Source organism: Ptychodera flava, chromosome 5 (genome assembly GCF_041260155.1).
Source record: "Ptychodera flava strain L36383 chromosome 5, AS_Pfla_20210202, whole genome shotgun sequence".
Lineage (NCBI taxonomy): Eukaryota > Metazoa > Hemichordata > Enteropneusta > Ptychoderidae > Ptychodera > Ptychodera flava.
In genome coordinates this window covers 41,253,306-41,267,033 of record NC_091932.1, presented here as the reverse complement: position 1 = coordinate 41,267,033, position 13,728 = coordinate 41,253,306, and the positions used below count along the sequence as shown (strand labels likewise).

At 35.1% G+C, this 13,728-nt stretch overlaps 1 protein-coding gene across 1 annotated transcript in view; it reads right to left on the bottom strand.

The window, feature by feature from the left end:
* Nucleotides 1-13,728, bottom strand: part of LOC139133963 (E3 ubiquitin-protein ligase MIB1-like) — a 144,212-nt gene that overhangs the window by 8,451 nt on the left and 122,033 nt on the right. Inside the window, 1 exon segment of the mRNA XM_070700787.1 lies at nt 2,045-2,177. Coding sequence (XP_070556888.1) covers nt 2,045-2,177 — 133 coding nt within the window.

The window sequence follows — 13,728 nt, the reverse complement described above, 5'->3', positions numbered from 1 at the left end:
GTTTAATGAGACTTAAATGTCAGACAATGAAGATCAGCCTATGTTTCTGATGTCCATTATGTAAGAAGTAGGAAGAATTTGTTGCGTGGCAAAGAAACAAACAGCAAATATGGGACACTTGAATTAATGAAAATTCAGATGTAAGTTCAACAAAATCAAATCCAGGACACCTAATCTCTACTGTCCTATAGATTCAGACTATTTTTCAGTAAAAAAATATACCTGACAGAATAGGATGATTCCAGTGAAAAACATCTATTCAATTGTACTGAATCTTTGCAGTGGATGGTCAGATAACATCTCCATTGTATAATTGACTTAAGTTGTGCCAGCAATGTTGTGAGAGTCATTGTATAATATTTGAAGTGATGTGTGACAAGGGTCAGGAAATAGCTATTGTTAGGCCAAGCGAATGTGGACTGACATGCATAATGTTACACAATGTAGATATTGTTTTACAAACATGAAATCAAACACCCCATCACAGAAGTGAACTATTCCTTGCTGGAGGCAAAAAGGCCTTCACTCTGAAATTGTCATTGCATGTACTTTGTACAATTCTGATGAGGATCGACGACTGAAATATTCACTAAGCATTTACAACCCAAACTGTTCATCAAATGATGATACAAGTACAAATAAAGAATCTTGATTGTCCAAAATATTTGCAAACATCTACAAACTAATAAAACTAAAATCTGCACATATGCAGCAAAATGAACTAATCCGTTCAGGTACTTGCATGGTATTATAATGTCATCGCTTCTTTCTGACCACCATGCTTTTAAATTTGAGTCATTTTGACAAAAATCAACACAACACAATGATGTACGTCGTAGTGAAGTTACAATCTTAATGTATAGACCATAGACAATCAATATCACACAATTATTTACTTCTGTTTTATTCATACATCATACGTGAACCATAACAACCAAAATCACACAAACTGGTCTTTCCCATCAGTGTAAAAGTTATGAGTATCAAATCCTCAATATCTTTGTAACTATGGAAGAATATTCCAAAATCTCCATCGTATCAGCAATCTTGGACCAAAACACTTCACTGGAAATGGTGTGATGAACACAGATGTTCAGTTTTCAACATGTAAATGGAACATCAGTAAACCAAAGACAGACACACAGACATCAAAATGGCTACACTGGTGCCATTGGTTGTGGCTAATATCCTCATGTGTCTCCCCCTTCCCCAAAAAGGGATTGTTCCGGATTCTTGCCATTTTGCAAAAGAGATGTGGTTATGTCATTTTTTTCTTTTTTCCCCTAACCACGTCACTATGAAGTTTTATCACAGTCTGCCAATTATGTTCCCTTGCTGTACAAATGTTGGGTGTGGAGGAAATGCAGCTCCACAAACAGCATCCATTCATTTCAATTGTGCGACTGCCGTTTGTTTGGCAATACTGTTCTCCATGTTGATGATTTCACTGGACACACCATAGATTGAAAAACCAAGTATATAACATGCATGTCTTGAAGTAATGCATGTGACAACCAGAAACATATTGAACATTTTTGGCCTTAGATTTTAGAGCTTCTATCTAGATTTTTGCGATTTTTGTGTCTGCTAGAATTTGAATAACTCTCCATGCAGATCTCAAAGTTCAATACATATCATCAGGATAGTAATGTGGGGCAAAAATCACAATCTTCTCAAATTATTCTGAGAATTGTTTTGTTCCTGATAAGAATGTATTTCTTTTCCTCTCACTGACATTTTACACTTTTATACATTTATATTATGATGCTCAAAACCTTGCACTATGTGCGACATAATGTCTCTACTTTAAAGCATTAATAATTTTTCTGAGATAGTGAACATGTCAAAAATAACATAAATAGCCATCAGCTGCAAACAAGTCTCTATCATAATCATGTGACTGCAACTCATATCACCTGACTATCATGTGACAGAAATTGTAACTTATATACCTGCTATAATGCAGCACCTAGAAGAAAGACAATCTCATGATCATGTGACTAGAGACTATAATCATGTGACTTCCATGTAATGTAAATCTTACCTGGTGCACTAATAGTTCTGCAACTTCAACATGATTGTTGAGAGCAGCTAAGTGAAGGGCTGTGTATCCGTCATCTTTCTTTTCATCCACAATCCATGGCCTTGGAAGATGCGCCAATAAAATCCGCATTGCGCTGTCAAGATGGAGAAAAAAAATAAAAGTTGTGAGTAATCTTGGATGGCTTCCACATACAGCAATAATCATCCTAGTATTTACAGAATGATGAAATAATCCCATTGTCTACAACAAAAGGATTGTTCCATTCATTGTACACATGGGGGGCAAACATAGTAAGACAATACTGAGGCCTACATAAGGTTAAGCTATAGTTAAGTCTAGACACACTAACATATACATATCATGTAAGAGCAACTACTAGGACCCCTGCTGCAATTGTGCTGCTGAGATAATCTTAGGAGGATTTGCAAATATTGAAAATATTTGAAATCCTCTTATTTTGATCACCAGAAATAGACTCCGTCTACTCTTGGTGCAGTTAACGAGGTAAGTGAAATGATAACACACTGTGTTTGAATAGAATCTGTCTTTTACAACACATGACATGTTGTTAAGACAGTCCAGACACAGTTGATCAGTCATTTCGATGGGACGGGCTGTTTGTAATTAGTTGTGTTACGCACAGTGTGCCCACTAGGGGTTTCCAGATCTCATAATCAGGGACACCAGGAAGGACATATATGGTATGGATATTCCAGGGTCAGGTCATCCCTTTGTGAGGCACAAATCATGGGATCTTCTCTGTAAGCTGGACATCTTCGCTTAATAATTTAATGAACTCAACCGCATGAACAATGTCACTCTGTTCTCTCTTAAATGTAAGCAGCTGACTGATACATTGTTGAAGCTAGCTGCAGAAAGAACTAAAACTCTGTCATGTGCAGCCTTTTAAAAACTTTCTGTAAATAAACTTTAACACATAGTTTCTTTTGTTTCCAAATATCACTTGGAAAAAGCTGATCATCCATTTTATCAGCAGAAGACATCTTCTGAACACGAACACTATTTCCCAGGCAGAATTCATGGAGTATGAAACGATTGTCAATATGATAATGGTAACCATAGCAACTGTGTTACAGGGTGAGTTGAAAAGTAGGTCTTGCATGTAATATGTATTACAGCGGTTTCAGATTTGAGAGAATCATAATTTCTAAATAAAATTTGCAGTCCAAATCTTGAAAATGACCTGTGGTGATCTAAACATACCATGGTACTTTTCCACAGTTTTTCCATTTTATCTTTTCTGATGAAGTCTCCACATTGAGTGACCCGTAGAAATACTCTTGGGCAGGTCATAGAGGTCAAAGGTCAGATATGGTGAGTGCTGATTATCACCAAAATGTGTCCAAAAATGCACATAAAGGTTCTTGTCTTGGAATGAAATTTCTTTCTAACATTAGTTTTGCTTATTAACAATCAGAATTACAGAAGCATCGAACAGCTATAGATTGATACCGTAAAGGCATAAACTAGAATTTCTGAACACAAGGCTGAGCGACAATGCCAGAAAATTTGGGATATGTCTTCCGTTAAATTGATAGTGAAAACTTTTAATGCAAAGATTTCAAGTTCTCTGTGGTGATTTACCCACTTGAAGTTTGTTTAAAAACGAACTATGAAACAGGATTTAAGTTGATAAGGGAACGTTGAATCAACCACTCACAATAAGGGGATGCTGAATCAACCAATCAAAGTTAGGGAACGTTCGCTAAATCAACCAATCACAAACTATCAAAAGATTGTCTGCAGACTACAGTTTTCACAATATTCAAACATCTACAATGGAATATCACACTGTGCTAGCTATAACACAGCACACAATAAAATATGTTACAAATGGCACAGTCATTATTTATTCTCATTCTAGTATCTATTTTATTCATTACAGATTTCTTGATAAAATGAAAATCATGATAACACTGGTAAAGATGTTTTGCAGACCAATAATATTTGCACATTACAAAGTAAATAGTTTTTTGTTCTCTATCAATTTACAGCTAGGGCCAGTGTAGATGTAACTTTTGATGATTTTGCACTATTTTTGTAATTAATGTCTACTGCAGATCCTGATCTACTCACCAAAACCTGTTGAGACACAGTGTTGACTTTTTCAACTCAGCCTGTACATGTTTAAGCTGCATAATTATTGTTGACAAATGAATTCTGGTACACACTAGGATTTAAATATAATATTATATACAGTGACAGTGCATAGAAGCTGGATTGGCACGCTAAATAGTGTTTTCAATATTCTTTGGGGAATAGAACAAGAACTTGCAATTGACATAAAGGACAAAAAAGGTGGGAGAAAATCATCCAAAGTTTTATTTTGTTAAGTCCATGCATGGGTCTTGGCTGACATTAACTCAAGATTGGTATACATTTTCACAGCCATGTATATGTTCGTACTTAGTTTCCTGAACAACTGAAAGGAAACAATGATAGAAGTTATTACTGATAGAATCAAATCCCCAGGGGTCTGCATTTTGGGCTTAGGTAAAGAAACAATTAATATTCATAGATGCTAGAAATAGTTGTTATCGACAAAGAATCTGTCTGTCTGTTAAAACTGCACTATAATTGGGTGCAACAAAAATGATTCTAAATACATAGATCCTAAATTTTTATGTGGTTGATGAGACAGCCAGACAGACTGACAGACAGAACTTTGGACAGCACTGTTTTTTATCTATACACTTTGATTCAAACGGGATTAAATGATGAATTTAAAAGATTGACCCTACAGCAATTGAAACCCAACATATCATTTATTTAAAGGCAAAGACAGAGTGAAATATTTAATACCAGAAACTGTATCAATATTGAGAGTATATATGATACATTAGAAAAACATAAAATTGATGTATACCCATGACACATTTGGGAGATGGGAGATATATTTCTGATCAAATCTTTAAGAAACAAGAGAAACTGCAGAATATGCATGACTTTACATCACTCACAGTCAGAGGTCATAGGTCAGATATGACTGGAATGTAAATTATCCAAACTCTGTATATTCAAATTCTTGGAAGAGTCACATTGTCTTTCTGCAGAGATGGGCTATTCCATTTGAAATTTCGGGTGGGTTTTGAACAGATGGAGTGTTTGAATGAAATGTCATTTGAATGTTTACTCACTGAATAAATATAGAGAATTGTTGGTTTATCTGGTCTAAGGCATTCTAAATCTCACAATGTGAACATGTTACTCTACAAATTGAAATTCTGCTCATGTGTAAATGTCATAGATCTCCGTACCATCCTTCAATTTTCAGAGTTTGGTTTTGTCCTATTGGGATGTCTACCAAGATTTCTCTCAAGATACCCTGTGATTGGTCTGATTTTTAAGTTTCATTTTTTGGCCAATCTGTACTCGTGTTAAAAAAGGTGCATAAATCCCAACAGATGGTATACATTCAGACAAGTTTGTGGGTTTGCCGATGACTTTCAGTGGTGTTTTTGGAACTGCATGTATAGAGTGACTCTGAGATGGGAAGACATACAGTAAAAGCATGACAACAAATTTACCAATGTGTGAGTGTATATAGTTTTAGTATTTCCAGTGCTCAGTGCTGTCAGACCCATATATTAAGGGATTGTGAGAGAGTTTAGTTTAAAAATCTTGATACCACGAGAATAACCAGAATAGTCTCATAGAAATGTAGCATCACTCAGTATCAGTTTGGTTGATTCTTATTTCTCTTCTCCACAAATTTTGTCTATCTCTCTTTTGGATGACTTCTGAATTAATGAATAATTATTAACTATACTAATTTTTGAAAAGTGACACAGTAATCAATGGTCTCCCAGTAAAAACTGAACCCTTCCTCTATTATTCTCTATGTCAACGCCCTATGCATCCTTGATATATGACATATGATACGGCTAAACCAAAGTATCTATCCTATAAGTCATGTACAAGGATTAAAGCCAAGCTTTGAAGAAACTGACCGCCAGTACAGCAGGTGTTTATGATGGGATCACATTGCAGAAATATTAAAGATGTACATCTTACAGATTTGTTGGTGAAATCATACAGTTGCTACTCTACTTTCAACATAAATCATCTTAAGAGAGGTCATCGTCTTGCAAATACAATACAATCTACTGAAATTCATTCTGTGTCCGTGGCATCCTGATGATGCCAATAACATTAAACAAAGCTTCAAAGAATCAAATCAACACTTTGATGACACTAACAGATGAGCAATCACTCCACTGTACACAGTTGGACAATACACCAGGCTTCTGCAAATAAAATACCTACCGTAAGTATTGACTTGAATTTGACTGACACTCTGACGATAGCCAGACTTTTTTTTCAAAAGTTTTCAAGTGAGGAGAAATTACTTCAGATAAAATGTATCCTTTTCCATCATTCTAACCTCATGCCATGTACAAAATCATAACTGTTTCAGAACGTGAAAATAATTACGTCCAGACATTGAGTCTTTGACCTCAGATTAGATTCAGTAAGGTTATGAAGCAACTCTACCAATCATTCAACACCAGCCAAGCAATGATCATTTGCTATCTATAAGACATTAGTCTTTAATCCTGAAGAAACACATGGAATTTGTATTCAGTGGTTGACATTACAGACTATTTGCTAAACATGTAGACAGTATCAATGTGTAAGATCATTGAAAGAATTAAGATACATTTCACATTCCTGCGGCTTAGGTTTCCATGTCTGAACATCTAGCAAGGGCAATGTCTCAAAGACGTCAGGACTTCAATTGCCATTTAACACTAGAATTATATTTACATTGTAAAAGGACAAGAGAAGAACTATACAGTACAAACAGTGTCTTGGTCACGCAGAATTGGGAATTCAAGCCGATGTAGACGTAATATATTGTTTTATAGATCAGCACTGTTTTACTGGTGGGGGTTACTGCAATGTTGTGTAATGCAAGTCAGGATAACAGACACAAAATATTAGGGATGCTTTCCATTTGAAATAACAATATTTCCTAACAATTTTACAAACAACTCAATACATGACTAGAATTGGAATGTAAACAATAACAGTGAATTTAACACACACATGGACACCGTAATGACAAACTAGTTGTTTTTCTTTAGCACAATGTTTTGGATTATAAAACACGAACTTGAAATTGAAATTGAAAAACAAAAGAAATATAGTGAAAAAAATCATCAAAAGTTACACCTATTTTATTAAATGAGCTGATTTCATTTACTGGTAATCTTGTCATTTTTTGTTTTTTAAATATCAGACATCCATGGACTGAGTCAATCTTTGTATTATATGTATTTATTGCAACAATCAACCATCTTGGACCAGTGTATGCAATTCAGTATTAATCAAGAAACATAACTGCATGCACAGCCAGGCATGTACTAACAGCTATGATACAGTTTAAGGAATTTGATTTCATGAGTTTGGCAGACTTTTTCCCAATAAAATGTTACTGAACTGTTAGTAAGTTTTGTTTTTGTTTTGTGTTTTTGCTTTAATAACATTGTTTGTATTGCTAGGTTGTTAAAGGGGCACACCTTCTAACTTTAATCTCTTTAACAAATAAATTAATTGAACAAAACTTTCTCAGGAGTAAAATGAACTTGATACATTTTACATGGTCAATGTCAAAACTTTTGATGCAAGAACCAAGGATTGATAACTTTATCTGGAGTAAGTGTCTCAATGTCTGCTGGTGAAACTCCATGGCAGACTCTGACATTTGTAACATATACTTTGCACAGAAGTGAGATCTGATCTCTTTCTTCCACATGGTATCTATGTCACAGAAGACGTGAAGGTCACGGGGTCATCTTGGGCTTGGCCATTATTCTCAAGTACAGTCTGTATTCATGCAGTGTTTTGGTGTCTGAACTGTCCAGTATGCATGCAGCTCTGAGTTTGACATCAATGCCATAGTTTTGACTTTGAAGCCCTCCTTTGGAAATCAAAACTGTAAGGTGTTTAAGGGCTACACACCAGACTAGAATCAGAATGATGAAAATCAAAAACTGAAAACCTAAAACAAGGAGACAGTGCATAGTGGCTTATCAATGTTGACTGTAGATTGACCCAACGACTTTTGAAAATTCCTGCTTTAGGATATCCACACAAACCTATCAAATATAATCTCTGACACCATGGTAACAGACACTAGTAACACAACCAACATTGGATTTCTTTTAAATTGTTTAACTGTGTAAGTCACACTTGGTGAGGTCACAAATCAAATTGACCAATCAGATTGCTTGTCTTAATAACAGAATTGAAAATTTCTCTGAAAGAAACTCTTTTGATTGGTTCTCCAAAATTATGATTGTAGCAAACAAGGATTAGTCTAGAACTTGAACTCTGATGTATGGATGAAGGCAAAAAGACGGACTCTGATGGACTCTTTCACAATTTACTGATCGTATTAAAACTTAGATAAATTTTGACAGGATAATACATGTTTATGTTCTTTTTTAACTGAGAGATTTTCAATTCTATATCAGTTCATAAAATATCTTTTGAAAAGTGACTCAGCAACTACAGATTTTAGAAGATTAATGCCCCATATGTTATACATAGACTGGGTGAAAACTAAAACAGAAAAATTAAAGTAGTTCTGTAGAATAATATATTTGCCAAACAAAGAAACTCAATATTCTGCATGAGTTGGGTCAAAAATATGTTGTCAATTCAGCTTGTATCATAAAATTAGCAAAGCTGTGAAATCTAAGACCAGGATTGACATCATTACAGAGTGGTTTTACATTTGATATCAACATCACAGTAAACTTAGAAGAGCAAAAGTTCAAGCCCTTTCTGGTTGCTAAGAGAAAATGACCCGACAGAAGTGTGTCTGACTCTTCAAGAAGACCGCCCTTCCTCGTCTCAATTACATGATATCTTTCTATGCCGGTCAATGGCGCAATATACCTACATTCATCTCTGCAACTGTAATTTTGGTTCTTGGAAATATTATTCAAATGAAAAACCGAAATATTGCGCAGATGTTTGTGTGTCATAGGGCAGAAAATAGAATTGACATAATAATTATCTTGTCACATGAAGAGCTTAACTTAAATAGAGTCAGATATATTCATAACGTAAAACAGAAAATAGAATTGATGTAATAATTTTTAAAGACAGAATTTTAAATTACTTCTTGACTATACACTTTATATTTTCTTTCTGTTGTGTACTGGTTTGCTATTTTCAAATGCTCGACAGTGTAGTTTCAAAGTCTGCATAAACACTTTTATCAACTTTTATCAATGCCCATAATTAAGACACAGATGTCTGACTATCATTTAACTCTGAGAAGATTCAGTCGGTGTTGGAATGTGAATATCCAGCGACTGCTTAGATCTGCAATCTTGTGATTCATCTGTTGTCATTTTATTTGCGTCAATGCAAACTTCTGAATCTGATGACTCAGCTTGCTTAGAATCTCGGCAACCATTGCTGTGATCTATGCAATACTTTGCAATATCTATGCAATACTATGCAATATCTATGCAATATCTATGCAATATCTATGCAATATGCAATATCTATGCAATATCTATGCAATATCTCACTCCAACTGTGATCTATGCAATATCTATGCAATATCTATGCAATATCTCACTCCAACTGTGATCTATACAATATCTATGCAATATCTATGCAATATCTCACTCCAACTGTGATCTATGCAATATCTATGCAATATCTATGCAATATCTATGCAATATCTCACTCCAACTGTGATCTATGCAATATCTATGTAATATCTATGCAATATCTATGCAATATCTCACTCCAACTGTGATCTATGCAATATCTATGCAATATCTATGCAATATCTCACTCCAACTGTGATCTATGCAATATCTTATTCCAACTATGCTCTGAAAACCAACTCTAAAAGTTACAAATTATGGTTGAAAATGACAAGGCACATATCTCCACTTTAAACTCCAGGAATTACAAGTTATAAGGCCAAAAGTGTCAATCAGATACTACCTCCACTTTCAATGAAGTCTTTACGAAAGTACACAGTCAAGTTTTGAGCCTTGCTACATAATTTGATACATTTTCAGTGTAATATTGTACTCTAAGCTCTGCCAACTATGTGTAAGAAAACTTGATACAATACTGTAGTACACTTGGACACAAAAGTTTTGAGCAATTCCTGATATTATAAACAGCATCTTAGGAAGAATGTGCCTCCGGGACAGATATTTAGACTCTTAACTTTTTACAGTTTGTTTCTTATCTACTGCTTCTGGGCGCTCATTTTGAAGCTCTTGGAGTAAAGTTTTCACTCTCTTAGTTTTGTATAAAATCAAAAATTTCATTGATTAACTGAACAGAGATTGCATTCTATTCTAAAGCCAGTCAAAGTACATTCTTGGCTAGTTTCCCTAATTGATTTGACTTTGGCTTGCCCTAGGTTGACCTTTGACCCAACACTGTAGTCTAGGGTCATTTTTAAATAGGCCTGTGCTCTTCATTTAGTACCACACTGAAGAAACCTGAACCAATTTTATAAGAATTGATGATAGGTTTACAAATGAATTGTGTGGTTAAATGACTGCAAAAAGTACTCCACTCATCTTGTACTCACAGAGTTCAAGAATTTATTGAAATACAGGTTATCATGAAATTATGCTGGAAAATTACTTGTTCACTTTGCTATATTTTGTCAACACAAATCATCAACTGTGGATATGACATGAAATAATCACTGACCAAGGATACTTTTCTTTACAATAAATGCATATTGAGTAATAAAAATGAAATTTCAATCTATGGATCTTTATCATACTTTGTATAAGTGAAGCATGGTCCACAAACATTGAATATTTTCTCAAGTTTTGATGATTTGTGAAATTATCGGTTGAATGATCATAAAGATGTGTCATTTTTCCATTATTAATTTTTCCACCAAGAAGTACCGATGACGTCTATTTGATATTTAACCTGATATGCAGGTCTATTTACGTGCACTGTTCATGTTTGATGACTGCAATAATGAACAGAAAGAAGAAAAGTGTGTTTGATACTCCAAATACAATAATACCCAAATTAATCGGAGTTGTCAAGCTGGAATGTTTGGAGTCAAAACTATACACCACATTTAAACCACAACCAAAAGGTGGTAAAATTTTCCAACGGAAGCAGTAACAGCACTTCAAAATTGTTAGACATTATCTGTACAATCCCAAATGATACTGTTTCTATGACAATGGGTACTTTGTGAGCAAATCATTTCAAAAGCATTGTAGCAATTGTCCTTCATAGTCCTCTTAAGAGATAATCCTTATTACAATATGAGAATATTATATCATAACCAAGTGGGTAACAGCCGACGACATTTTCAAATTCTCACATGTCAAACAATATCAGATGAAATGACTGATTACGACTATGGGTGTACAGCAAAAAACAACTTAACTTGGATGTTCATAATGCTAAATCATGACATATATCGACATCAAATTTGCTGAACAACATTACACATTACTGTTGTTTTCGTGTATTTGAATAACATGCCACATGAGGTCACAGTCAAAGTTCAATGCTTGTATTTACGGAATAATATGAGATAATTAAACTTTGCCTTCCTTTGACAGAGACACTGTGTTTCAGGGCTTCTCTGTAATCAAACGCCAAATCAAATTGCTGTCATCTGCAATCAATCCATAATGTACATGACGTGGAATTTACAATCACACATCACTCTAAGATTATGAGGGATTAACTTTTTTCAAAATAAAAAAATCTGCTGTGTTTGAAACAGCTGTTAGTTTTTCCATTTTACACACTCTTAAATAATTTGTGCTTTTTCCTTGGATAACGCCTCTGCATTCCTATCTTGCATTCTCCTCTGGCACAAACCTCCCTCTCAACATGCCAGTCATGAATAAAACAGATTTACTTATTTTTTAAATTTATATAATAGTACAGCCGACGTGTTGGCAAAAATGACAAGAAATATTCAATAACTGATTTCATCATATTGTGATTGCGATGAGATAACACTGAATCAGTAAAACCTGAGAACATTTAGCAAAAAATAATTAATGGTAAAGGTTGAATTTTCAGTACAGCAGCAATTCATTCATTATTCTACTCCCACACAAGAGCTGACTGACGTTCAATGCCTGGCTAAGTCTGACCACCTGAGGGCGCTTTATATGTCACATTAATGTGATCTACTATCCCTACAGAGGACTTGGTTGGGTCAGACTGAGGCTATGCCTGGCCTGCCATGCTGATATGTAATTTCAAAAGAATAAGCTGTGTGGCTGAATTCATTTCTGTCTGACCAGTTTGCATGGTCAACTGGACAGAACAAATAATCTGATAGTAAAATTTCCAAGGCAGGATAAAATGTTCCCTTTTCCTGTCGATTTTCACTCCGGTTTACCAGCGGCTACAAATATTCATTCATCGCTGAATTTTCATTCAGCTCTACATAGGGCTGTACCATCATTCTATAGGGAGGTTTCAATTCAAAACTGCTCCCTTCGAAGTGTGCAGTACTCCATCTTACCACAGTTTATTGCGTGATTAAATATAAGAGAACACTTTACACAGCTGCATTGTCCTCTATTGGATAATGGTTCTTTCCGATCCTTATGTAAAATAGTACTTATTACCGACATGAAAAGAAGGTGGACAATAGGAGTGCAAGTCTATAAATAGCAACCAATCATAGAAATGTCAGCTCATTAGAGAAGGCAAAGCAGAATCCCTCTATGGAAATATCTATTTTAGCACACCTTAGCTGCTATTTTTGTGTCTAATGAATGGCAGCTAGTGTGTCATTGGCAAACACTCTGTATGTCCTATTTATACTGTGCTCTGTCTAAATATGGTGAAAAACCCAATAGAGGTGTACAGAATGGATGGCTGGTGCTCATGCATAGTTTAAATGCCTCTTACAGCTTGACAACAAGTAAGTAAGAATGAAATAATGTTTAATTAAGAAGGTCAAATTCATTTGCTTACTGGCTGACTGGTCTGTATTATTGAAATCACAGTTTGGTTTGTGTTAGTGTGAGTGCAGTGTCGCGTTGCTCATCACCCTAAACCCTACCAGGCAGGTTTCTTTCAAAACGCTGCATCAACTATACTATGACATTTTGCATTTTTGGGAACCTAGAAGGAGATTTTAGTTTCTGTGTATGCATGCGAGACTCTAATCAGTTGGTGTCAACTGGGGGTTGGCTGGAATTTACTGTCGGCATTCTTTGAATTGTTATTCTGTGCAGGATAGTCTGCTGTCATCATAAGTCATATTCACAAACCAAATACTCCATTCTTGCTTTTTATCCCTCTGTTTCCTTTTTTATAGCATCCCAGGCACATAAATCAGATCCCATCTTATTTTAAATTTTAACAATCTGACAAGCACCATTTCCCCAACCTTTTTCTCTGTAATGGAATCACCCACAGCCCTCCACACAATAAGGTCATACAAAGCATGTAGAATATTGGTACTTCTGTGTTGTCCAAACACAAAAATGGAATCTCACGGCAGCAGTTAATGAAATGCTGAGGCCAACATATGTGGTTCAAATACTGATACCATCTGTGCTATATATCATTAAATTTTAGAGTGTCTTTCAAATGCAATATTTCCGGTTAAAGCTTCAGAGCTGGTTTCACAACTCTGGTTTATACATGATTGGTTTGTGGTT